Source organism: Mustela nivalis, assembly GCF_964662115.1.
Source record: "Mustela nivalis genome assembly, chromosome: 11".
Lineage (NCBI taxonomy): Eukaryota > Metazoa > Chordata > Mammalia > Carnivora > Mustelidae > Mustela > Mustela nivalis.
The window spans coordinates 77294072-77320977 of record NC_139030.1 but is presented as its reverse complement, the minus strand read 5'-3'; the positions used below and the strand labels follow the sequence as shown (position 1 = coordinate 77320977).

Here is a 26906-nt window from a genome sequence, read left to right as displayed (position 1 = left end):
CTTTTACTGTGAGGGGAAAGTGGTGTTGCTTTGAAATATATGCTGGCTGGGTCCTTCCTTTCTTTTTTTCTTTTTATATTTTCCTCCCTCTTAGAAGCATATTCAAGGACAAGGTAGTGAAATTGAAATTGAGGAACAGTTAATGAGGGAAAATGCCATTTGAATCGGAGAAGATGGGCGGTAATTCTTAATTGAGTGTGCCTCTTCAGTAGGCTCTCATATTTTCACTTCAGGAGGCTTTGTGTTGGTTACTGAGTCCATGAAGGGCACTGCTCAAGATGCACGTGCTCCATGGCCCCCGCCTTGCTAGATTAATGGGGTCGTTCTGAGAAATCATGGTCTGCAGGAAACATTTTTAACCAGTGCTATCAGAGGGAATCACTCCATGTTTACCTTCCAGGATTTTGGCACAGGTTCTTCCAAGATGGAACACAAGAGTTTATAAATTGCGATCATTTGCAAAACGTTCAGGAAGACTCTCCTCAGAAATAAGTCCATCACACCAAAAAAATATTTCAATGGTTGACACGATACCATCTCAGTGAATTAAATATAAAATGAGCATTGGAAAATACAACAAGATTTATTTAAATGCAATCAAGGAGTGGTTTATTTATGACCCAGCAGGAATGTTTTTCAGAAAGAATTCCCTCTTTACTCAACCTGATCTATTCCGTCCTTTGGGTTTTCATTACTTAAAAAAGGAAAGACATATAAAGTATGAAAGTCCTCAGCTTTATTAATGCAAACATATTTTTATTAAAGAATGAATGCATTTATGCTAAAGAATAGTTTACATGTGTTGTAGAGCAGCAAGCAATATCCAAGAGGTGAGTTCTTCTCAATATGACTCCATGCTCATTCTACATGCCTTAACACTGGACCCACACACGGGGGCACACGTACACACACACAAATGCATACAGGAACACACAGATACACAGACCAAAACGCTGACACCATTACTCTCTGGATGTGATGAGCTCTTATTTAAGGCTTCTGTAAGGTGTCCCAGTGCCCCTAACATTACCGGGATTAAAAACAGACTTCAGTCAAGGAGCAGAATTACCTGGAAAACTAGCCATCTGCTCCTAGCCTTAAATCTATGCATTTGAACCAACACTTTCAGTTTCATTCAGTGTTGACTCTGTGTTGATGATATTAAAGATCCGTGAAACTGAGCCGTCTCAGACTCTCTTAGCGATATTTCTCATTAGAAACAGTGGATAAACCGGCAACTCCGCCCCTAAGATATCACCAATTGTAAGATAATGGGGTCAGATTTCCCTTTGGGACACAGTTTCTCTAGACAAACCAAGTGTATATAGCACATTCCCTATTTGAGTACAATGTTGAGTGATTGAGGCAAGCCTTCCTTTGTGATGCCCAATCAGATCTGAAGCTTGCCGCGAAGGATTCATCAGACAGGACCATCAACTAAATAAGTAACCATAAATCAGAACTGATCAAAGGATAGCCTATGAGGAGTTTGCTCGCTTGCTGATAACTCATTCCCTTTTTCCAAGGTTTCTGTGATTGTGGTGGTTGTTTGAAACTCCTACTTTGTTTATTTCCCCTGCTTGGTTCTTTTCTTCCCTTTTTGTGTCCTGCAGTGTATGCTGAGAATCCATCCCTTAGGGACATTCGCTGGGTTGGAAAGAGAAAGAGGGTGGATGAGGAGGGATGAGGAAAGCAGCTATTAGTAGTCGCAAGTATTCTAAGAAAATAGATGAAGTGAATACAATAAGAGGGTACTACTTGATATATTTACGTAAATAAAAGCATTATCTTTAACTGTGAATTAACTGCCAACTATCAGCTTGTTAGTTGTAAAGCTCAATAAAGGCTGTGCTGGTTTGCTTACTTAGGAGAGAATCTGAAACATGCCAGGGAGAGGGGCTCTCAGGATATGCCTGAGGTGTTCCTTTAGCTCTGCGGCCTCCCACCTGCACCTGCACCTCCCACCCACCCACACACCCTCTCCCCATGACTAGGGATCCTACAGGTGCATCTAACATTCTTGTTGGATATCATAAGGCAGATTGGAATGGTCCATCAAATAACAGCCGCAGTGGATTTGCCTGAGAGTGATGATAACTGGCATGGGGTCTCCTACAGGGAGGCATGGGGAAATGAGGGGGGGTGGGGAAAGAAGAGAGTCTAGAACTTTCCTCCCCGTCCGCACACCCACCCTCCTCACAGTCACAGCAGCAGCAGATTTCAATGTAACGTAATTACTTTAATAATACATTTCTTTAGATTTAGAATTGCTCTTCTGAATTTAAAAAGCTTGGTCGGCCAATAGTTTGGCAGTCTTTTCTTCCCAAATTTGAATCATTGCTTATTCATCTATCATCTTGAATTCCTTGACCAATGCTGCCTTGCTGAAGCATCCTAAGTCCATTCAGCCATCATCGGATTCCAATTCCTGGGAAACTTCTTCCGATGAGCTGTTCCTATGGATCCGACCGTCGCTCTTCATACTGTGGAAAGTCTTCTTGAAGGCCTCCATCATGGCATGGGCCAGCTTCTTGGCCTCGAGCTTGCTCTCACACTCTACAGCGTGGCAGTCCATCTGGTAGGACAGGTCATCATTGATCTCCCTATAAACCCAGGCGAAGATGTTGGGGCTCACGTTGTGGTCGGCAGTGCAGTAGGCAATGCGTGCCACCTGGAAGGTATCCATGTGGACTGTGGCTTCACCTTTGTGGTCGAGGTGATGAAGCCACACTTGGAATGGTCGGATTTCCAGAAGGGCATTGGCTGGAAAGACATCTTCTCGGGCTAGCGTGTGCTTCTTCCAGAGCTCGATGACAGGCTTTTCTGTGCAGCCTGACAGAAACTGCATGCCTGTGGTGGGGACTTTACCCAGATAGGTAACCTGCAGAGAGACGAGAGGAAGAAAAAAGGAAAGGTCAACATTAGGCTCTTCATTCTAGTTGTTCATTTAGATGCTCTCGGTCACACTGTCACTCTGGGCAGGTAGAGAGACATCGTTCCAGCTCCCAAACAAACAAAGTTGTCATCAGAATTTCTACCTTTTCTCCCTCACAAGTGGTATTGAAATGCCTTAAGTAGCGTTGGATTTTTTAAAAACCTAATTTCTAGAGACCCATTCTCCCTCTCATCTCCTACCCCCTTTTAAAATTCAAATTATAGCAACAATATGATCTTTTTACATAATTTGGCATTTCTTTAAAATCATAAAGCCATTTGAAGTTTCCTTTCAACCAAACACATACAGAATTTAATGACAGGAGGAAGTCAAAAGGATGCCGCATCTGAAAAAAAATTTTTTATTAAACTTGTCTACTTATCACTTTACAATTCTCTCACAGTGTTTGATTTCACCTAAGCTTTTGCTTCTAGCAAATGCCAAGGACACAAAAACATTGTGGATTAAAACATGATTGTTATCCCTACCCCACCCCCCACTATAAGCAAGGTAATTTTTTTAATATGGCAATACTCAGTTGTTTTTCAGCCTAAATAAGCTTTAAACTGATGAGCATCTGGTTATAGTGATAATAAAAGAAAGATCGAAAGATGGGTCAACACTGGAATTCTGGCTAGCTAGACGGGCAGTATGAAAACAAAGGCAAAGAATTCCAAGTGACTCAAATAGTATCTTTTTTTTAAGATTTTATTTATTTATTTGAGAGACAGAGTACAGGCCTATGTGCATGAGCAGGGGGAGGGGTAGAAAGAGACGGGGAAGCAGACATTTTGCTGAGAGCGAGCCCTGGGCAGGGCTCAATCCCAGCACCCTTTCCCCATGATGACCTAAGCTGAAGGCAGAGGTTTAACCCACTGAGCCACCCAGGCATCCCTCAGATAGTGTCTTTTAAAACATTTGTTTATTATCCTACTAAGAAGGATTTTCATTTTTTCTTTTTTTTTTTTTTTTCATTCATCAAAATTCATGGAACTGCCACCATTGGAAAACCGGCATTATGGAAATGTGTAAAACTGAAGAAATCATTTAAGAAATAACATAAGATAGTATATAATTAGGTTCAAAATCAGTGACACAGATGTAAATACTGTCAATTAGAGGAAGATGAGATCAGAAAAAAAAGTCCACGGAAATGATGAGGAAGGAGATTTGGGAACAACGATTGCAATCAATGTCTGTGTTTCGCGGGGCTATAAAGGTCACACACACAAAGATGCAGAACACAGAAGTTAAGTACTATTGCATTTTTTTCATGGTTTGTTTACCTCTTAAACAAGAGTTAATTAGACATTCCCTTTAAAAAAATAACTTATTTATAAAGAGGCACAGTGCTGTACATTCTAGGAATACTTACTGGGAACCTATTATACACATCGGCAAAGAGCCAGGGGAGATGAAGAACGGGGAGGGGGAAGATGGAGAGGTCCAAATCAATAGGAAGGAGGTCATTGGTATTTGCTCACAGCACAGTCTTTGAAGCAAACAAAGTCGAGATTTACATCCTAGTTCCACAGTTCACAAGGTGGGTGGTTCTGGGCCATGCGTTAACCCTCTACCGTGAAGGATACAGGCAAAGGACCCTAAGGATTCAGAGGAGGGAGAAATGGCATCCTGCTGATGCAAGGCCTCAGGGTAGAGAGTCACTAGATTTCAAGATATGGGGTCTCAAAAGCCAGGTAGGAGAAGCACGTGAAGGTAGCAAGAGGAGGGATCAGGAGGGAAAGGGATTGCAGTGGGAAAAGCTCTCTTCCACACAACTTGGGCAGCAGGCCACTTAGGCCTGACCAGATAGGAGGTGGGGACAGAGGGCAGCCCTGGAGAAGAGACAGGATGTAAGATGTCACTGGATGAAAGCAGGCAGAAGGCCCTACACGCAGCCTAGGGAGTAAGGACATCCCTGCTCTGGAGGGAATGCCATAGAAGGTCTACAGTCCCAGAAGTGCCCGGATCTGAGCAAGGTTGTGAACTTGGAAGACTTGCCAGGAAGAACAGATGGGAAAGTCTGGGCAGTAGCAGAATGCTCAGACAGCACAGCCAAGAGGCAAGAGGACCCAGACCGGGAGTGGAGTTCATGGAGGTGACGAGAAAAGACAGATGGAGCCTGATGGGACGACATTACAGAAGTGGGACTGACAACAGGTGGTGGGAGACGGAAGGGGAGAATGACACAGACAGACAAGCAAGTGCCTCACCTCCACAAGGAGAGCCATAGGCTGGATGGCTCCTGTTCTCTCCACGTTGGAGTAAATGCAATAAAGAGGTCTTGACTTATATATTTCCTGCAAATGTGCTTTCTGTATATGGTACTTTATGATACCTTTTACTCCTTTTTTAACAGCTTTATTACATTTTTATAGAGGTGAAATTCACATCCCATAAAATTAACCATCTTAAAGTGTGTGATTCAGTGGTATTTAGTATCAAAATGTTGTACAACTGTCAGCTCTGTCCAGTCCCAAAATGTTTTCACTGTCCCCAAGGGTGATGTCATCCCCATGAAGCTGTCACTCTCTATCGTCCCCTCCCACCAGCCCCTGTCAACCTCTAATCTGCTTTCTGTCTGTATGGATTTATTATTCTGGATTTTTGTATAATACGCAACCCTTTGTATCTGGCTTCTTTCATTGAGCATAATGTTTTCAAGGTTCTTGCAAGAGGGACCATGTAGCAGTAGCTCATTCTTTTCTAGGACATCTTTACCTCAAGAAATTCAAAAGAAAATGGGGAAACTAACCTCAGTGCTTGAAGTAAAAGTGCATTCTTTCTTACTATCCACTGAAACTAGAAATAACCATGTTTATATTTGACAGAAACAGCCTTCAAAGGGAGGAAATGTCCTTCAATTTGCTCTAAGATCTCTCTCTCTCTCTCTCTCTCTCACACACACACACACACACACTTTTAAAAATTAAAAAGTTATCTAGCCAATGCCTTCTAACATGATATAATTAAGGGATGAGCTTCAAAACTTTATTAGAGGTTGTAGAAAATTCACTCCAATCAAAAGCAATTTCATAGAAGTAAATATGTGTAACTCAGAAAAATGTATTCCTTTCATAAATATTTATGACTTGAAAACTGAAGATTTTAAGGAAATGAAGTTTTATTTTGGAAGTGTGCTTGATAGAAGGATGGGGCAGAGATGAGGAGCCCAAAGAGCTTACTAAAATAATAACAAAAGCTACTTTTACTATGTAGACATATATAAAAACAATTTTAAAGCTCTGAGATAGAACAGAAGACATAGGTGTAACCTCTGGGTATTAAACTTAAGAAAGTAATCTTCATTCAGTGGCCCAGTTTCACCAAGGTTACCTAGATGGCACACTGCACATCGAGCATGAGGTTCTAAATCGTCATTTATATATATATCACCACCGAATAAAGTAGTACCTAATATTTGCACCACACTTTAGGCAAAAGGCTATTTGTGTCTACCAGCTTCATTGACAGACCTGTGGATTCATGAATCAGGACGGAAAATGATTCCGATTAGCCCATTTTCAGAGGTAAGAACCCTAGGTCAGGGACTGGCACTGGGACATGCACTCTGTTCTGCAAGGTGCTAGGCTTTCTGGAACATTCTGATGATTCGTGAGGAAAACGGCATGGAAAAGTCACCCTAAAAATATGTGTTGAATTCCTGAGCCACTTTGCTATTAGAAAAGAGCTGTTTCCATTGGAGTCCACTTACTAGACACTTGTTCATTTCCCCCATCTTTTGACTATAAGAGAGATTTTGGACTTCTATGAGCACCCTAGATACAGCAGGTCCTCCCAAAGAGTGGACAGCATTCTTGCATGGGGTGCTTTCGTAAATGACACTCTCTCCCATGCCATGAGGGGCCTAAGCCTTGATTTACAACTTTATTCCTTATTGTATAATTACAGAAAGTAAGACTCAGAAACCTCTTAAAATTCCCAGGTGAAATGGAGCACAAATAACAAAATTTTATATATATACATATACATATATATGTATATGTATTTATATATATATAAATACAATATAAATATTAATATATTTAATATCTATATAAAGTATAGGTTTTCTAAAACTCAAGAAAATATAGTCTACTTAAAACAAAATCAAAGAAAACAAACTGTTTCATCTTAAGAACTGAAGACTTTCGGCATCTTCCCAAGAGTATTCTGTGAAAAGAGAAGCATAAAAGTGTTCTACTAAAACTAATCCTAAATATTCCATTAGCTTCATCTTGCAAAGTACTACTCAGCCTGCAGAGGGTGGAGAGCTAAAAGTGGTTAAGGGGAGGACTCCTCTCCATTGTGATACTGACAGCGGCCTCCAAGCACACCAAATGTTCACTGGGCCTTGCACAATTTATGTTTGCTCTCAACTGGGATTTTCCATGGAGATTACAGAGGCTGCAGTGGACAGACTGGACAGACAAGCCCTTAGTATAAGCACAGAATTAGCAAATATTCCCCTGACATGCCAGAAAATGGCTGATTGTCTAGATAAGCAGCTCCAGTCCTGCTGCTTGATAGGACCAGGATCTGCTTCCCTTCGGCCTTGGTAAGACTCTCAGCTGGGACTTCTCTGTAATTAAATGAGCTAACCCTGTCCAAGCCCTTCTAGGCAGTCCCAGTAATGGAACTCTCTGGTTCCTATAGGATCTAGTCAACATAAAACATGAGTTAAAGGGTCTAATCTGATGTCACTGGGTGAACCTCAGGAAGTCAATGGAACCTCTGTTTTATTGCCTTTGTGGAGGTGATCATGTCAGAAATCCCAAGAGATAACATAAATACAAAAAAACAATGCTAGGTTGGCATTCCTTAGAGAGACATGGAAAAAGAATTATCTAAATGGAGTTTCCCTAAAAATGGAATGTAAAATGATGACATGATGTTCCAAGCAGTTTCCCCTCCACATAACCCCTTTAAATCAGCCCTGTTATCACCCATAATGGCCTGTGTTCTGGAATCCTCACTTGGTGCACTTTCCCCTCATAAGTCAACTATCTACTACCTGCCTATGCATTTGCAAACCCCCCTGTAAGTTCTCCAAAGTCTGTCATTAACCCATGATTCTAAGTCACTGGAGACAACAGCAACAATTCTTCAGGCTTTAATTTTTTTTTTAAATGTTAATTTCTCTCTTTAATTTTTGATATATAGTGTAATAAAAATATACCTATGGCTCTGTTTCTCAAGGGAAAACTTAAAGTAAAACCTTAAAAAAAAAAAAAATCAACCGTCTCAAAATTCCAAAGTTTCATCATGCTGTGCATTCAGCCATTTCCTCTACCAACATGAAGCCACAGGACCCACGTGTGTCAATAAACAGAAACTCTCCCAATACAGTGTGTTATCTTTGTAGCCATCTACGTCAACACTGTGGTGGGGATTTACTCTCTCCATAGAGAGATCGCTTCTTGCCACAATCTCCTGAGGGCAGGGAGACTTTCTTTCACACCCCTCTGTGGGCACCTCCTCCCTAGAAGTAAAAACACAGGACTCAATGTGCAAGGAGGCTTCAGGAAGTTCTGCTGCCAACATAGGTCTGGTGAAGGAGAATCTTGTTATTCCTGCCCATCTATGAAAGAGGTGATGTTTTCTAGATGAATACGTCCTTCTGAGCCTCATCCTTATGGGCTGCTATCTTCCAGAGCCACAGAATTGACGAGAACCCTTGAGTCACTAAACAGGTCACTAAATGCCCAAAATAATAGACAGATTTCTTTCTTTTTCTTTTTTCCTTTTTTTTTTTTTTTTTTTTTTTTTTAAGTTGTTGCCTCCCAGAGTGTAGGAACAAAGGAACTCAGAAGAGGACAGAAAGAGTCTTCCGGGGGAGTAACAACCAGTTGGAAATAAGCAGTAAACACTAACATCTTTTCTATGGTTGCAGGAACAGGCATTGGGCAAGAAACTTATTAAGAATGAATCATTCAGAGAGAAATAAACAAGCCGAGCAAAAAAATGAAAGTTTTTCCCCATGTGTCATTCAATGGCATACGCTGATGCCTCAGACACAGACGGTTGCAATATGTGTGAATGGGCTTTGCCCAATCCTGACTGAAAAAATTATTGGAGAATATTCACAGCGTGTGAAAATCCATAGAGGCCATGAAGCTGAGGGGCCTGCCAGAGCGTCTGCCGCATTCCAGTGCCAGTCAGGAGAGACTGGTGTCCTCAGAAGCTCTCCTTCCCACCCAGGACTTTTCCAACAGCTCATCCAGTTCTCCATTCATGAATCACCATTCTTTCTTCATCTGTGGCAAAACAAACTCTGCGTGCCTGACATGGAGCCTTCTGGCCAACTGAGCCATCACCGTCTCTTCCTTTTGATGGCCAGTCAATATTTCATTCTGGCCTGAAAACCCCTTGTTTAGGATCCTGACCTGTCTCATCCTAGACGAGACAGTGGGATGGAAAGGCTAATGACAGGAGCCCCAAAATAAAGAGATGGGACAGAGTGGATGATCACATAAGAATCCAAGCACCTGGATTCCTGGAGATCTTGGACCTTCCAAACTGGACAAACCCAACTGCACAACCACAGGAGCCCAGCTTTGGTTCAGTTTACTGTGAGGCTTCTTCAGGATGGCACATCCTGATCAAAGATTCTCCAAGACGCATTTCTTGCGATATAAAAATCCTTGGTGTTCTTTCATTGTCTGTAGGAGACTTCCTGACCTCAGCTGACATAAAATAACATGATATGAATTCAAGAAGGAGAATACTTGACTGGGAATTCTAATAGCCTTTGGGTTATAAGGCAGAAGATAAGAAAAAGAAGAGCCAACCCTGAGCCAAAAGCAGAGTCAGGTTCTTCTCTTCTGACATTAATTTCTGCTGCACTTTGTGGAGAACATTGAGATTCATAATCCCAGCTTGAATTGTCTCCTTCCTTGCTAGCCACAGAGAAGCAAGCAACCACTACACATTCTGAAGAGAACGGATGGATCCACATCCCAAGTACCTAACAATCCCCAATGCAAAGACAGACATAATACTAATTATGACCTTGAATCTGTATTACATGTTGTAAACCATGAAAGAGGTATTAAAGAATAAATGCTGTTTGCAGGAAGCCTATGAAGTCATTGAGAAAAAAAAAGTACTTAGCTTGGGGCTTAAAAATTAAATTTTTTTAAAAATGAATTTTCTTAACGGCACATTCATTTGATAAGTATGTATTGAGCACCTATAGAGAGCAGGTATATTAGTGAACAGAATCAATACACTCTCTACCCTCTTGGGTCTTATATTCCTAGTACACAGCAAAGGTTACCGGACTCAGCATGACACGGGCAAGGCTGGCCTTAGTGAGAAGCATACACACATGCCTCTGTGAGCATTTTCAATAAATCTGGAAAACTTCTCTTAGGTTCAAAAAGGTCTTTCATATAGCACAATGGGGACAAAAAAAAAAAAATCCCCATTTAGAGTCTGTTCCTTGGATCAACTGTGTCCCATGAAAGCTCATTATTTTTACGTTCACCATGGTTTGGGTTCCTGAAACGTGGCTGTGGTAGAAGGTCAGGCAGGAAAGAAGCATCAGGGAGAAGGGAAGGTGGGTAGGAGCTAGGAAGATACAAAGGTAGAAGACCAATGCAGACTTTGTCTCCCAGACAAAATGGCCTAGCAATTAGATCGCCATTGGTGACTTGACACTTGCCCTAGACAGAAGGGGTTCCTAGCCTTCCTTGACATCTATGTCTTCCCTCTCAGGATGTTCCAGATACATCAAACCGACTTGCCTTTATTGAATTATTAGAGTAAAACTATGCATTGTTTTAGGCTACTCAGCATCTCTTCTACTTTTCTTAGATTTCTCCTTTCTTCACTTTGGAGATCCAAATAAGTGTTCCCAGTGTTTAACCCCAAAGTATGGATAATTATATTGCAATAAATTCCTGATGATTCAAAGGTGTATCATCCACATTCTCTGTCTTCAGTGCTCAGTGGGGCTGTTCATACCTGCCTAACACCATCCCTTCGTTGCAGAGATGGTGATTCTGATAACCTGTCTTACATCGCCCAGCTGGTCCCTGAAAACAAAACAAGATGTGGGACATAGTGTTTCCACCCCAAGGACCAGGTTTTTCCCTCTACCCCAATCTTCCTGAATAGGATCTGGATCCTTTTTTAATTTTTTTCTTTTCATTCTTATGTCATCCATCTTCTCTCTGGCCACTTCTTCAAGTGTCCACATTAAGACCCGGTCAGGAACATGGAAGGGTGACAGACACTCTGCCAGGCTTTGTTTAACATTCAAAAAGGAACTTGCAATCAGTTAAACTGTCCTTAACCTGAGGTGTGTTTGCATAACTCCGGGATTTAAATGATGATGCTAGCTAGCATCAATAATTGAAGGAAGGAGACAAGAATGCAGACTTAATATGCAGATATCCTATTCCTAAAGAATTTTGAAATGGTGTTTAACAAAGCAAACAATCCCTATTTCAAAGAACAATTTCAAAGAGCAAATACTAACATGTGCTGTGTTGGCTCCAACCCTGCCCTTGTGGGTGGTGTACCAACAAGCCAGACAGCATGTGATGCGGAAATTGCTCTGGGAGCCACACACATGGTGAGCAGGGCTTTACAGAGCACTCAGCAAAGGTGGGAGAACCTCGAAAGACCAACCTGAGAGGCCAGGGCTCAGCTCTCCATAGACCTGGGAATCCCTTCTGGTTACCCTCCAAGGTCCTATACTCCTCACCCTTCAAACTTCTGTGGTTCATCCCTAAGAAGCCCAGAAAATTCTGGATCAAAACGAGGATTTTCTTCTCTGAAGTGAATACTGGGTACCACTCTGGGGCCTGTTTTTCGGCAGACCTCTTTAGGAGTAGACCCAGCTGTCCTTTGGCTAGACAGGGATGAGGAGGAATTGTTGCCATTTCCCTTAAGGCTATGCTTTGAAGTCTTTGCCTTATATCTGTTTGGCCAGGCTAAGTGGGCTGACCCAGAAGCAGAGGATGAGCCTGGTGGCCGAAGGTAAGTCTGTCTCAAACAGCACATTTTTGTTACCCCGAAAGGGGATGGTAATGACCCGAAAAGGCTCCCAGACTTAATTTTCTTCTTAGCAACAAGGCTGGCAGTACAAATGAGGTTTTCCAAAGTGCATATCCTCTGGTGCACATTTATGCATATTCCTTTGTTTAGTGATATTTATTTATTTCGGTAACTTTCCCAAGGTCATAAATATTAAGAATACTTTTCTTACTGTTTAACAAGTCTTTCCAAATACTTGCATATGTTATGTTGACAGAACCTGTAAAAATATTAATAGAAATTTTACTGGGAGATATATTTTCCTTTTATTATGTAAATGTACATCACAGGGGGAAAAAGCAAATTTACTAAGATCCAATATCAAAAAATAATTAAGTCCTATTTTTGCACTCTAATAAAGAGACGAACATTTTTTCAGCTGTTAAATACAGCTTCTGTCTCACAATTAAGAGTTTAAGTGATAGACTGGTTTCAATGATTCATATTATTATAACTTTGTTCCAAAGACGTAGAGTGATTTGAGATGCTCTGCCCCATCTTGTGCTTATCAAGCATTTCCAATGCGCAATTTGTCCTGTCAATTGTCTCTTAGATGTGTGAAGTTGGAAATATTGCCATTGTCACTGTCAAAGACAGAAGCGATTTATCTGGGAGGCACTGAAGTGTGCCCCTGAAGACAAAGTCACTTAATAAAAGTGACACCACATTGAAACATACATCCTCTCATCGGGCCCCTTCTGTTGAGCCGGCTCAAGGATGGTCAAACCTGCCACTGTTCCACTTGGCGGGATGAGAGCAATTTACTTCATGACAAGCCTGCCATCTCCCCTTCTGCTTTCTATTCAGGAGAGGATCCTGGAAAGGGACAGACATTCAGCAGAGCTCTGCAGGCCCCAAAATGTTCACAGTGAGAAGATTCTCTAAACGATAAATCAATATGAAGCCCACGGCTTGAGAAGTATCCTGACAAATGGATTGGAGGGACAAGCACAGCGGCAGGTGAAAAATGTCACCAATTTTAGTCCTTGAAGCACTTTATCAATTCATTTTGCTTAGTGCACAATTCATTAGAAATGGACCAGAGGAGGCATTGAACAGTCTAAGAATCATATTGAGACAACATTCGGTTGGAGGTAATAAACACACCAATCTCTGGGTTGCGGGTTTAGAGCTCTGCATCAAAGGCCAGTGAAGGTTTGCAACAAGAGGGACACTGAGGTGAATAAAACATGGAATTACTATGTGTTCCAGAAAAATGAACGCTTATGTTCAGACAAAAACCTCTACATGAATGTTCCCAGTTTTACTGGCAATAGCCAAAAAATTGAATCAGTCCAGGTGTCTTCCAACAGGATGGTGCTTCAGTAAATGGCGGCACAGCTCTACCATGGAGTGAACATTTGACACCTGCAACGACCCAGATGAATTTCCAAGGAATTCTGCTGGGTGAAAATAAACAATCCCGAAAAGTGACATACTGTAGATTCTGTTTGTGTATCACTTTAGAGATGGGGAACAGATCGGTGGCTGCCTGGGCTAGGAGTGCAGTAAGGGTGTGGTTAAAGAAGACCAACAGGGGAGGACTCACTATTATTAGGAACGTGTTTAGAATCTTCACTGTGGGACTGGAAACATGCCTACACTCATGCAAGGAACTAAATACATACACGCATCATGAGAAAATTTTGGAGAAGCTGAATGAGATGGGTGGAGGGTGACTGCAGTATTACATGACAGTTTTGCAAAGTGTTTCCCTTGGAGAAAAGTGGGTAATGAGTGTTGGGGAACTCTCTGGATTATTTCTTAACAACTGCATGTGAATCAAATATCCCAATGAAAATATCATTTAAAAAAGTTATCTCATCCATCTTATTAAGAGTTGTATTTCTAATAAAGCTATCTTTTATTCATAAGGACTTATCAACATTTGTAACACATTTATGCTGTTCTGATCAATGCATATGCATATTAATTGTATGGCTAACTCAAACCAGAGGATATTTAAATTTAAAGACGTATGATCAAAAAATAGTTTTTTTAAAAATTTCTGTTATTTACATACTTTCCTTGCAGAAGAAATATGACAGGGTGGGAAATAAACGATTAAACAACATTCTGAAATCCACGCTCTCCCTTTATGGGGGAAAGGGAGAGTGACCTGAGAAAAGAAAGAAATGGTCTGGTTTAATCTCCTTGTCAGCTTGTTAATGACAGACCTTGTGCCATTTGCTAGCAGGCAAGACCTTATCTATGGAATGCTGTTTGCAGGGTGTACCTGTTTGCCTAGAATTGTTTGTGGCAAACCAACCTGAAATCTGTACAGTTACAGCACATGGCTTCCAGGAAAACGTCTCTTAAGCTACTGTACCTAAGTATAAAGTGGAAATGTCTCAAGGTTTAAAGTGCTCTCCTCCAGGGATGCCTGGGTGGCTCAGTCAGTTAAGCATCTGCCTTAGTCTTGGGTCATGATCCTAGGGTCCTTGGATCAAGTCCCACATCGGGCTCCCTGCTCAGTGAGGAGCCTGCTTCTCCCTCTGCCTGCTCTGCCTGCTGCCTCCCCTGCTTGTGCTCTCTCTGACAAATAAATAAGTAAAATCTTTAAGATAAAATAAGAAAGCGCTCTACTCCATGTACTATAACTACATACAATATTAGGTATTTTCTGTGGTATCTGTGCTAGACCATCTATGTTCCAGCAAGAAGGGATTGAGAGAGACTTATTGATGGTTCCAGATCTCAACTTGCTTCACTTGGGATGATTGTTTCCTTGAAATTATTAGCAAAGTTTGGTACTGGATGAAATTTCTGATCTGAATATCCAATTCTCTGTGTATCTCAGAGGGTGATCAATAGCCTTTCAAGCAGACCATAATATTATTTTAGGATGACATTCAGTGGGGTTGCAAGTGCTGCTGGAGGGCACAGGAAGACTCTAAGAGACCAGGTAGGAAAAGCATTGCTGCAGAATTTATGATGGTTAAAGAAGAGCTATTGTAAGTAATGCCTGTGGGCATGGGGGTATGGATATCTTTTCCAGTTAGTGTTTTCATTTTTTTTTTTATATATATATATTCCCAGAGGTGGAATTGCTGGATTACATGGTAGTTCTTTTTTTTTTTCTTTTTCAGTAGGCTTCATGCCCAGTGTGGAGCCCAATGTCCGACTTGAATTCACGACCCTGCGATCAAGACCTTACCTGAGATCGAGTCGGACACTAAACCAACTGAGCCACTCAGGCACCCACTAGTAGCTCTATTTTTAATTTTTTGGGGTCCCCCATTCTGTTTTCCATACTGTGGCTGTATCAACTTAAAATCCACCAAGAGTGCACAAGGCTTTTCTTTTCTTCACATCCATGCCACTTGTTCTCTCTTATCTTCTTGATTGTGGACATTTTAATAGGCATGGGGTGATAGATCACGGTGGTTTTAACTTACATTTCCCTAAAGACTAGTGATGTTGGGCATCTTTTCATATACTTGTTGGCCTTTTTAGATTTTCTTTGGGAAGATGTCTATTCAAGACCTTTGTCCATTTTTTAAATTGTGTATTTGTTGTTGTTTGTTTGTTTTTTCTATTGAGTTATATGAGTTCTTATATATTTGGAGTATAAACCCTTTATGTGGTTATGCAAATGATATATGGTTTGACATTTTCTTCCCTTTTCATCAATTGCATTTTGATGGTTTCTTTTGCTGAGCAGAAGCTTTTTAGTGTAATGAAATCCCACTTACTTATTTTTTATTTTGTTGCTTGTCTTTTAGGTGTCACATCCAAAACATCATTACCAAGACCCAGTAGCCAAGACATAGAAACAACCTAAGTTTCTACTGATTGATGAATGGATAAATAAGTTGTGATATATACATATATACTATTCAGCCATAAAAAACTGAGGAAGTCTTACCACTTACAACAACATAGATGGGGCTTGAAGGCATTATGCTAAGTGAAATAAGTCAGACAGAAAGATGAATACTGTAGGATCTTACTTCTATGAGGAATCTAAAAACAAACAAACACTCCCCCAAAAAACAACAACAAAAATAAACAACTCACAGACAGAAAAATCAGACTTGTGGTTACTAGAGGCAGGAGTGTGAGGAAGGGTAATTTGAAAGATTGTGGTCAGAAAGCACAAACGTCTAGATATCAGATAAATAAGTGTCAGCCATGTAAGGTACAACATGATGACTATAGTTAACATTGCTGTGTGATATACAAAGGGGCTGTTAAGAGAGTAAATCCTCTATGTTCTCATCACAAGGATAAAATTCCTTTTTTTTTTCTTTTTACTGTATCTTTGTTAGGAAATGAGTGCCGCTATACCTGTTATGATACTCATTTCATGATATATGGTAATCAAACTATTAGGTCATATGCCTTAAACTTATACGATGATGTACATCAATGATTTCTCAATGAAACTGGAAAAAAATAGTGCCTGGCATACAAGTGTACTAGCACAAGTTGAAAGGAAAAAAAAAAGAGAGAGAAAGAGAGAGAGAGAGAGATGCTAGTTTGGTACATAGGTTATATTGACTACATTTAAAGAGCCAATTTTATTTAAAATCACACTATTTTAGGGGCACCTGCATGGCTCAGTCTGTGACGTGTCTGCCTTTGGCTCAGGTTATGATCCCAGGGTCCTGTTGGGCTCCCTGCTCAGCAACCCTTTCCCTCTACCCCTCCCCCCCATTCATGCTCTCTCTATCTCTCTCTCTCTCTTGCTGGCTTTCACTCTCTCGCTGGCTCTCACTCTCTCCCTCTCTCAAATAAATAAATAAAATTTTTAAAAAATAAAAATAAATAAAATTACAGTGTTCTAAATATGATAGAAATTATATCCTTTGAAAATGTTTAAATGTACAATGGAGATATTCACTGTGTAACTTAAAAAGGTATAATCAACTAGAATACTGACATATTCTGTGGAAAACTGAATGAAACCCCTATAATATGTCTTACCTGACTGATTATGACTTAAAAGATCTACTCATAATTAGAGAAATGCTAACTAAAACTACACTGAGATGTCTTTCTCACTTACCAGACTGGTAAAAATAAAAGGTATGGCACACATTGTATTATATTAGGCTATGAAGAAACAGATACTGCCATGTAGATTGGGGTACAAAGTGACATAACCTTTTTGGAAGGGAATTGGTAATACAGAACAAATCTACACAAGGATCAATTAATATCTGGCTGGGTGCTAATTTAAATGGAAAATAAAAATATTTTTATAAGCTTATATAGTTGAATAAACAATCTTGAAGGTTTAGATTTAATTTAATTTTAGATACATGGAGCCAAGGATCTGTTTTTGATCAAAATCACTCCATCATGCTGATAGGATCAACCTATTTTGGTGATAGGTGACAAATCCTATTTTAATTGTCTTGGTACATGTGTATGTGTGTGTGTGTGTGTGTGTGTGTGTGTGTGTGTGTGTGTATTAAATTATATCTTTGAAACAGAATCTGTAATCACTCAATAGTTTTCCTGCTTTTCCCTTCTGTTTCCAAATAGAACCCAATGCATGATGTGAACATAATTTTTAATGACTAGCCCCATCATGTTTTTATATTGTTAGTGAAAATTCACCTTGGAAACATAACTTTCTTGCTATTTAACTATTCTGCTCTGCTCAAGGAAATACAGTGAATACTGTTACTATTCACCTCCATAACAGAGTTATCACACTGAAAACAGTTCTAAAGAATTCCTCGACTAGATTTCTTTGCATGAAAAGTGAATGATATCAAATATTTAGAAATCCAGGAGCAAGGACTTACAGAGGCTTAAGTTGTAGCTTTGAAGAGTGTCTGGTTAAAGTCATTGTTAATGAGTGTGTTCTTAAGAGAAGAAAAAAGAAAGAAGTTTCTCTTTCAGCATTGGGAAAATTAGATTAAGGAATGAAGCCAACTCACAGGAATCTTTCAAGATGAATGACCACTTCAACAAATACAATTATTTTTAGTAGGAGTGCACTTGCACTGGAGCAAAGGTTTCAAATTTTGATGGATTAAGGAAAAGCAAGAAGCTCTTCTGTTATTTTTCAAAAAGAAACACCTGCTCAGCAGTCAGAAGTCTTACTTGCTTCCACAGTAGAGTAATACCAGCAGTGCAAAGTGTATGATTACTGCCCAGTAGACAAACTCCTAATTGTTTCCCTCTGGTTGGCTCAGCAGAGGTAAAGAGCCTTGGAGACCATCAGCCCAAGTAAGTAAAAAACTCAAAGGCAAATGGAGGAGGAGACCTGTGAACAGCACCAGAAGGAAAGTCCATGTGGCCAAAAGGGAAGAATAAGAAAAATATCTAGTCTATCTTAAATGGGTCTGATTTTCTAGGTTCTGAAAACTCCACACACGTAAAGCAAAGATAAAGACAAATAGCACAACTTCTAGATCCAAGCCTGGAAAGCAGTTCTCTCTTTTTAGAAGAATTTTATTTTCATTGTTTTAGGAAATGTCTCTTTATAACATGTTCTTAAGTTCCCCATAAATGCACTGGATTTCCCATAGTCTTTATGTATTGACTTTTTTGAACTCTCTCAACATGCTTCTGATGAGTTTCCATGTGTTTCCATGTTCTCACTCTCTCTCCATCACCAGCCTCACTGGGATGCAGAGATGCTTGGTGTGATAAGGACCTAAGCGACAGTAATAGGCAGATCTACAGGAGCACAAAGTTCTGTCACAGACACCACCAGTGCTGGTTCTGTTCATCCCTCCTTGTTCACCAGAAGGGGAATGTAACAGTTAATTTTCTGTGTCATCTTGACTGGGCCATGTAGTTACCTAACCAAACATTATCCTGGGTGTGTCTATAAGGATGTTTCTGGAGGAGACAAATATTTGAATCCTTAGATTGAACCGGATTGCCTTCCCCGGTATGGGTGGGTCCCATGCAATCCCTTGAGAACCTGAATAGAATAAAAGGTGGAATAAGGGAGAATTTGCTCTCTTTCCCTGTCTTCAAGCTGGGGCATTGATTTTCTCCCGCCTTTGGACTTGAACTCAGGTTGGAGCCAGACCATTGGCTGTCCTGGGACTCCAGCTGCCAATTGCAATTCTTGGGACTTTTCAGCCTCCATAATCACATAAGCCAATTCTCTTCAATAGAATCCTTTATTATGCACTATATATAGTACATATGTAAAAACAAATCTCTTTACACACACACACCCCTATTGGTTCTGTTTTTCTGGAGAACCCTAACGCAGATGGGATCTACCACTTCACCACTACCTCCCCCACTGCACAGCCCATAGTCCTCTTCCTCACTACCCCTTCTCCTTTTGTTAGAGATAGCTCAAATGTTCCTCAGTTACTCTCAGCTCTTAACCTCTATAACTGTGATTCTATAATAGTGACTCTATACCAAATCCAAGTTGTGAAGTCTCTGAAGGAAAGTAGACTAAGAAAGTCAGGCTTAATTTTTCTTCAACAATGAGTTATACTTGGGAAAAGAGTAAAGATGAGTGTTTGTGTTCATCATTTCCAGAGGAAACAAGCCATCTTGGCCTAACATAGAAAGTGCACTTGCTCAACCTTTGGGGACTTTAGGGCAGAGAGGATATGCCTTCAAGAGGCCCTGGCTTCTCTCTTCTTTGGCCTCCCTCTACAGATGGCCTCGCTCTACCCAAGTCCCAGGCATCTCTTTGCGCTTCTTGTGAGTTCCCTCCATTTTGCTTTCTATAAACATATCTGGGACTTCACAGTAACAGCCCATGTTAGAGTGTAGACTCCAAGAATACAAGTATAGGTGCCATATTAACAGCATATGACACACCATGTAAGCCCCACAATAAGAGAAAGAAAAAAAAAAATCAGCTAACTCTCCTTAACTTTCAACATTTTAATGATAACATACTCAGCATTACCATTTTTAAACTTAAAAATTCAGGCTAGTTTCATATGAGAAGTTTATTCCCTTTTGGATGTTGGTCTATTTGTAATGGTGAATGAATGATAACAAGGTAATAATGATTGCTAATAACAATAATCATCTCAATTAATAAAACAAATGACTGGTATGCTGAGAAAATAAAGATATCAAGAAATCTGTAATATAACCAACCTGATATTCAAAGGTGTTTTAACATTAATTCTCCTCACTGGTTGATAAAAAGAACAGGAACAGGCTGGTGGTCGTCAGTTTGTTTAGTCAGTTTGTTTGCTCAAGGTTTCTCTACCATCAGGTCTCTGCTACCTCAGGTGGCAGTGATGTCTTATTTGTTGGGTCAGTACTTTTCATAAAACCACAAATGAGCTCAGAAGGTAATGAGTGGGCACCAGTATTCCCAGATAGGCTATGCAAGAAATGGACAGGTAGGGGCCAGAATTTGGGATGGAAGTGAGATGATATTAAAACCTTCCTTTCCTGGCCCCAACTATGATGAGAAGTTTCCAGAACCTGGAAGGACACTTCCATTAAACAGCAAATGTCTTAAGCCCAAGCCAAAAAGCCTTCCTTGTCTACCCTTCACACCCCCTCTTGGATTGGCTCTTCTCGGCCATCTCTCATAGCCTTCGGTCAGTCACAGACTCTGCATCTCAGGTCAAGGGTGCTGGGGCGGGGGCTGTCTTTGTACTGTCACTAAATGTTCCTTGTTCCTTGAATTTGTGCAATCCAGAATTGGCAGATGGGGCTCTCTCTGTGACAGCAAGGCCTCCATTGCCTGCTTCAAGTGCCAATGGCCCAAATTAAATTTGACATTGCCCATTTCTGTCCACTATCATTCTGCTCTGCCTGGTCGCAATTCAATCTGGGGGTTAAAAGGGAAAATGGTCTTTGGAATTTCTTACTGATTCCATCAAAGAACCCACTCATCCTACCAAGAGTCATGCTGCAGCAGGGCAATATATTCCTTCCACCGAACAGATAGATTCAGTTAAAAAAAAATAAACAAGCTGGGAGGGAGGCCATAATTTTTCACCAAACCTTAGTATTAATACAGACATACACACTCCACCCAACTTCCTGAAATTCCCTCCTTGCAGAGCTTGTTGTGTATGCATGCTAAGAGAAAAGTTAACATCTCCAAATTGGAAATATGTGATGTGTGTGTGCACACATGCATGTGTGCAATGTCTGCACATGCAAGTGAAAGAAAAAGAGACAGGAAAATGTTCTTTGTGGTCCGAGGAAACAAGCCCAAGCTCTTCTTCTTGTAGAGGTATATGGTGGGAAAATTAATATATCTGCTGAAAACTTATGGAAAACAAATTCTAATTTTTTCTCCTTAATTTTCAGGAAAAAATACAAAATAAAACATAATTCAGCCCAAAGTAATGAAAAATTCTCTCCAACCTAACTAAACTCACCACCTACTCCTAATAATCCTCCAAAAGCAGAAAACAAGGGAGATTTTTATTCTTCTACCTAGAAGCTTAGATTCAAAGAATTACTCCAAACAGAGTCACTTCCCCAAAATATTTGATTCCCTGTTAGATTTTGGTTGGACAAAAAAATTTTAAGTTGATGAATCCATCTTGCTTTCAAAATGTATAGGAAATTCACTGATTTAAACCTTCTGACGTACAGTTCAATGTCTAGTCACTATTGCCCTTACATGAGACTTAAATCTTCCAATAAAAAGACAAACTCAGCTTCTATTGCCCAAATTAATGTGGCAAGAACTCCTACCATCTTGATTGCTACAAAAGAGTCCCCAATAAAAGAACAGTTAGTTATTTTGGGGTACCCAGGAAAATTCTCCTGTGCCCCCACAGAGCTTACAATCGCCATAGGCTTCTAGAACCATGGAGAGTTTGAATCAACCTGGAAAAGGGCTTCCGTCCCAACTCTGAGCCACTTGCTCAACTGGAGCTACACAGCTACCTTTTGCATTCAGAGTGGTTCCATTTTTCTTGATTCAACTCCTCACTCTTCTAGAAAAAGAAATTGAAATTCAGGCCCAAGATCTACTTTGCAAGTAGACATCACAAGAGCTTCCTTCACTTCCTTCCTGACCAACACGCCCAAGGCAAGCTTCTCCACGGAGCTCCTGTCCCAAACTGGAAACCCTTAGACACCAGGGGTGGGCAGGCAGAGAAGTGATTTTTGTACTAATCAATTCTGAGTCCCAGCTTAGTCAGGTATGGATGACTTACTGACCCCACAATAAGAGAAAAGCAAAACAAAGCATAATCCTCTTTATTTAAAGCCAATACTACACAAAGTGATGATCTGTTTAGGGGGGAAAAAAAGGAATGAAAACAAAATGAGATTTTTAAAAATGACAATATTCAGTTTTATGTCACCAGGAAATTAAATTTTTAAAAAATACTTAATATTTCTAATTATTTTATTTTATTTTATTTATGGGCCTCATCCCAAATACAAAGATAATAGTACTTAATATTATAGAATGATAACTCTCAGGCACTGTTTTATGTACCCAATATACGAATTCACTACTTCTCACATAGCCTTGGGAGATAAGCATTGTTATCATTCTCAGTTTATATAGGAAGAACTGAGGCACACAGAGGTTAAGGCACTTGGCAGAGGGCATACGAGAAGTTTGATTTCAGAGTCCAGTTCTTAGGTGTGTCTCATGTCACTTTTTAAAATCAAGATGGTATCTGTATTCAGACACTCCCTCTTTGCCCAAGTACCTTCATACTAAGACTGGGGATGTAATGAAATCAAAACATCTTCTTGTGATATATACTGTTACTTAAAAATATTTTGCTTTTTAGGGTGATTCCTAAAGTGCCAGATTACTTCTCAATACCTTCTGTATATGGTAGCAGGAGTTACCATTTTATGACTCAAATAATGTCTTTCTGAGTGTGGACAAATGATTTGAAGCCACTTGCTATAGTATCTAGCAGTTTTTTATCATCCAAAAGACCCTCCTAACTGACCTAACTTAATGGAGACTCATATAACTTAAGAGTCCCTTTTGGAATTGCACTATCAAACAGAACTCAGCCCTCTTTATTACCAAGTTTGTTCTACCCACATCCTCTAGCTAATCCTTACTCTCTAAAAAAATTTTTAGTAAAGCCTGCCTGATGGGAGGGTTCCCTAAAAGGGACAGTTTCTCTGTTGCAAGAGAGTTGGGCTGACCTTTGTCTATTCTTTAATAATACTTCTACTCTTCCATAGGAAAAAAGGAACAAAGCAAAATTTGAAACTTCAGGTTATTGGCCAGAGTAGCAGGGTTGGTCTAAAGACCTGTCCTAAAAGCTTCACTTAGGGGTGCTAACCAAGGTAGGAAGGGGCTATGATGTGGCAGAAGTCAAAGGGAAAATCAGAAGCAGTGGCCAATACTGTACATTAAAATGATAATGTATGCTATGCTATGTTTTTTATAAATGCAAGATTGTACTTTATGCTTTATTTTTAGAATTTTATACATGAAATATATTAAGTATGGACTTTCACAGATTTTATTTTATGAATTCTTCACAATTTTTTAAGTAACAGTAGCTGGGGTGTTGTGTAAAATTTATATTGCAGTATAGGGTACTGTTATTTTGCTAGAGTTTGGCAATCACCACATGACCCAAGAAATTAAATGCAAACTTGATTGTGCATTAGCATTTTTCTAAGAAAGGAGTCATTGCATTAATCAGTAAAGGGATTAGCAATGCAAAAGAAGAAAAGACATATTGCCTATACTAAATTCCTAGAAGTAGAACTATGGCAGCAATGAATATGAACATTTTTTTTAATTTGATATTTATTTTAAAAGTGCCTCTCAGAAACATTTTGCCAATTTTTATTCCCAGTAGATATGTATGAGACATTTTCCATACAGACTCTTCTCAACAATGGTGACCATTACCTTTAGCATCTTTCCAATTTGACAGATGAAAAAAGTTACCCTGTTATTTTTTGATTGTTCATAAGATTAAATTTTTTCATATGTTTGTTGGTGATCTTTATTTCTCCCTTGGTGAATGACCTGTTCAATTTCTTTGCCCTTTTTTGTCTCTACAGAGGGTTCTTTATCTCCTTTCTAGTACTTTATCTCACTTCATTTTACATCGCACTCCTTTGGCCAATATGTCCACAACAATAATTGACAATACTGGTGATAATGGCAATCCCCATCTATAGCCTGAATGTATTTGAAAACAGGACAGCTCGAGAACATCAGAAATGCACCCGTGAGCAAATGTAAGTAGCCAAATGGATTTCAACAAATTCTCTGTTACCTAGTGATTATCAGTAGCTCAGATAACTGATAACCAGGAGCTCAAAAGACAATACAAGAGGCCCATTCCAATTTCTTTCCCGAGTTTAGCAGCTCTGAAATCCTGACATTATTTTTCTAACACTCAGAAGATCATAAAAGATCTGCTGACTGCATTCATGAGGTTTAAAAAATTCAGAGGAGGAAAATCAGAAAGAAAAGTCATCTACAAAAAACACATGTAACTCTGAAACAACCGTGTGCATTATGTAGACACATCAGACTTTCCCTAAGGCATCTAATTCTCTAACAACTTAGTTTATCACAATCTTGGGGAAAAAATTTACACACCAAGAAATGTACATAAATGTATTTATATATACACATTCACATGTACATGTACACATTCATGTGTAATTAACCTTACACAGGCAAATTCTCTAAATTTTGACTATGGAAGAGGAAAACTGGAAAATTGGAAAAAAACTAAGGAAAACTGTGGAAACTAATAAATCATTTGACTATAGAGCTTTCCTAGATGACAGCTTCTGTTTCTTGAGGTTTTTTTTTTTTTTTTTTTTTTTTTTTTTGTGAATCTCTAAAGAAGTGCCTTCCCTGAAGCAAGACAAGAGACTAACTCACAGCCATACAAAAGGCACTGCCGCCATCGCGCTGAACTCCCCGCTTCGAGCATGCAACTCTGAGTTTCTCATCTCCCTCACGTATTACAATGCGGAATGAGGGCCATGACTGATGAAGACCTTGGAGATTTCTCTAGCTGTCAAAATGTATGGCCTCACCACGGAGTTCTAAAATTGCCTCAATTCTAAGTTGGGAAATCAAGCGCCCAGGCAGCAAATCCATTATTCTGAGGTGAGACAGGCTCTCTACATCCAGAGAGTGTTTGTTTGTTTGTTTGTTTGTTTTAGGCTATGTGGAATAGGCTCATTGGTCATTAAGATCTCCTTTCTAAAAGTCCATCTTTCACCAATATGTAGATAAATAAAAACTAAAAATCTGCCTTTGCAAATATTTACATTAGGTGTACCCTCAGTTCACAGCATGTTAACTGCCAAGTAATGGTGGCTTTGGAAATGTCCCCGGAAACCATGGTCACTCTGCATCGGGATGTGTGGATGCTGGTGTGTGCATGTGTATGGGACACTTACAGAGACACACCAGTCCTGCCAGCAGCCGGCGAGCCATTCGGTGTCCCATCTCAAACAAGCAGGGAAGCTGGGTACATATCACTGCAGGCTCTCTGATGGCTAAGCCATGACACCATTCCCAGCCTGGCTGTGGCCTCAAGCTTTATTTAAGTAATTGAAGGGGGAAAAAAAATCATACATTTAATGCCAACCAGTGTTCTTTAAATGATAACTTTTTTAAGCATCTCCTACCATTTTCTATGAAGAAAATAACCATTTGGCACCCCCAGATTAGAAACCCATCAGTCCTGCAATGCTTGTACAGAAAATTTGGAGAGAAAAGCTTGTACAGAAATTTGGCAGGAGGGCCAGTCCATAAAGCAGTCTGACTCCAGTGTCCCTGAGCATCTAATTGCCTTGTAGGGTTCTCTATACATTCCCAGCTATGGCCACAAATCCTGGGATCCCCACAAACTCTACTTCTGCTTGATGACCATTTCATGTGCAAACCCCTCTTCCTTTCTTTTCTCCTGCTGCATGGATGAAAAAAACTTAAACTGTCCAGTTTTATAAAAAGGAATGGAACAAAAAAGAAAAGAAAACTTTTTTTATCCATTTAAACAGACAAATATGCAAAAAATGACAGCTCTGGGAGCTTAAGATAACCCAAATCCTTATCATTAACTGAATGGAAGATTTGATCCCGAGTAGCTAAACTGATTCACTGCTGCCTGGTCTTGGACAAATTACTGGATCTTCACTTCCTCAGCCACACAATGCGAATTCATTCAACAAATGTTTGAGTGTCTCTGCTCTGCCAGACTCTGAGAACATAACAGTGGGGGAAACAAGACAATTGAAGCGAACAGTCTATTATGCCATACAAGTAAACAACATCTACGGTATCAGTTGTTACAGGGAGGAAATTAAATGAGGGGGATGTGAATAAAGGTCCACACACTGTAAAGTCTCCCAGTACAACACAGCGGGGCTCGAGGTGTTGCCTTCATGACGGTTACAAACTGACATGGCTTGGCTTGCTGGCCCAGCTTAGATTCTTCTCCTCTAGTTCCCAAATCCTTTCTTCCTGCCTCCTAGGCCATCTGGTGGATAACACTTTCCTGCTGTAGCATTGGACTAAATCCTTCCAGTTTTCTCTGCTGACAGACCTAGACCAACTAACTCTCTTCAGAAAAGCTCTAGCCCCCTAACAAGAGGTCAGGTGCACCCTCTAGTCTCCAGCTCACCTCAAGGACAGAGAAACGTGAGTTCTCAGAATCCCACAGAGGCCTGGAGTTTCCCCAGCTCAGGCGGTCAGTGCAGGACACCGGTTAGTTCCCATCCTCACTTCCATGAGCAAAGAATGATTTTACTAAAGCAGTTTCACGATATTGTAATGCCAAACTATTCAGATTTGGGGACTCGTAATTTATTTATATTAGCACCTGTGTGTCCAAAGGTTACAATGGCCCAGAAGAACATACAAACAGGAAGTCATCTTCTCGAAGTTACTGGAAAAATATCACGCAGAAATACCCATATGTGTGTGAGGGGGCTCGTGTATGAGTGTTCCTGTCTTAGACTTCTTTATAATGCTCGCTGTGAGGAGAAACTGTCGTGATACATTTTCTCTTTTCAAGACAGTTCTATTTTCACTATT

General features: G+C 40.1%; 1 protein-coding gene across 1 annotated transcript in view; it reads right to left on the bottom strand.

The window, feature by feature from the left end:
• Nucleotides 1-735: 735 nt before the first annotated feature.
• The window catches only part of PID1 (phosphotyrosine interaction domain containing 1), a 226337-nt gene continuing 200166 nt past the window's right edge, over nt 736-26906 (bottom strand). Inside the window, exon 3 of the mRNA XM_082690852.1 lies at nt 736-2881. Coding sequence (XP_082546978.1) covers nt 2405-2881 — 477 coding nt within the window. The 3' untranslated portion in view covers nt 736-2404. The remainder of the gene's footprint in view (nt 2882-26906) is intronic.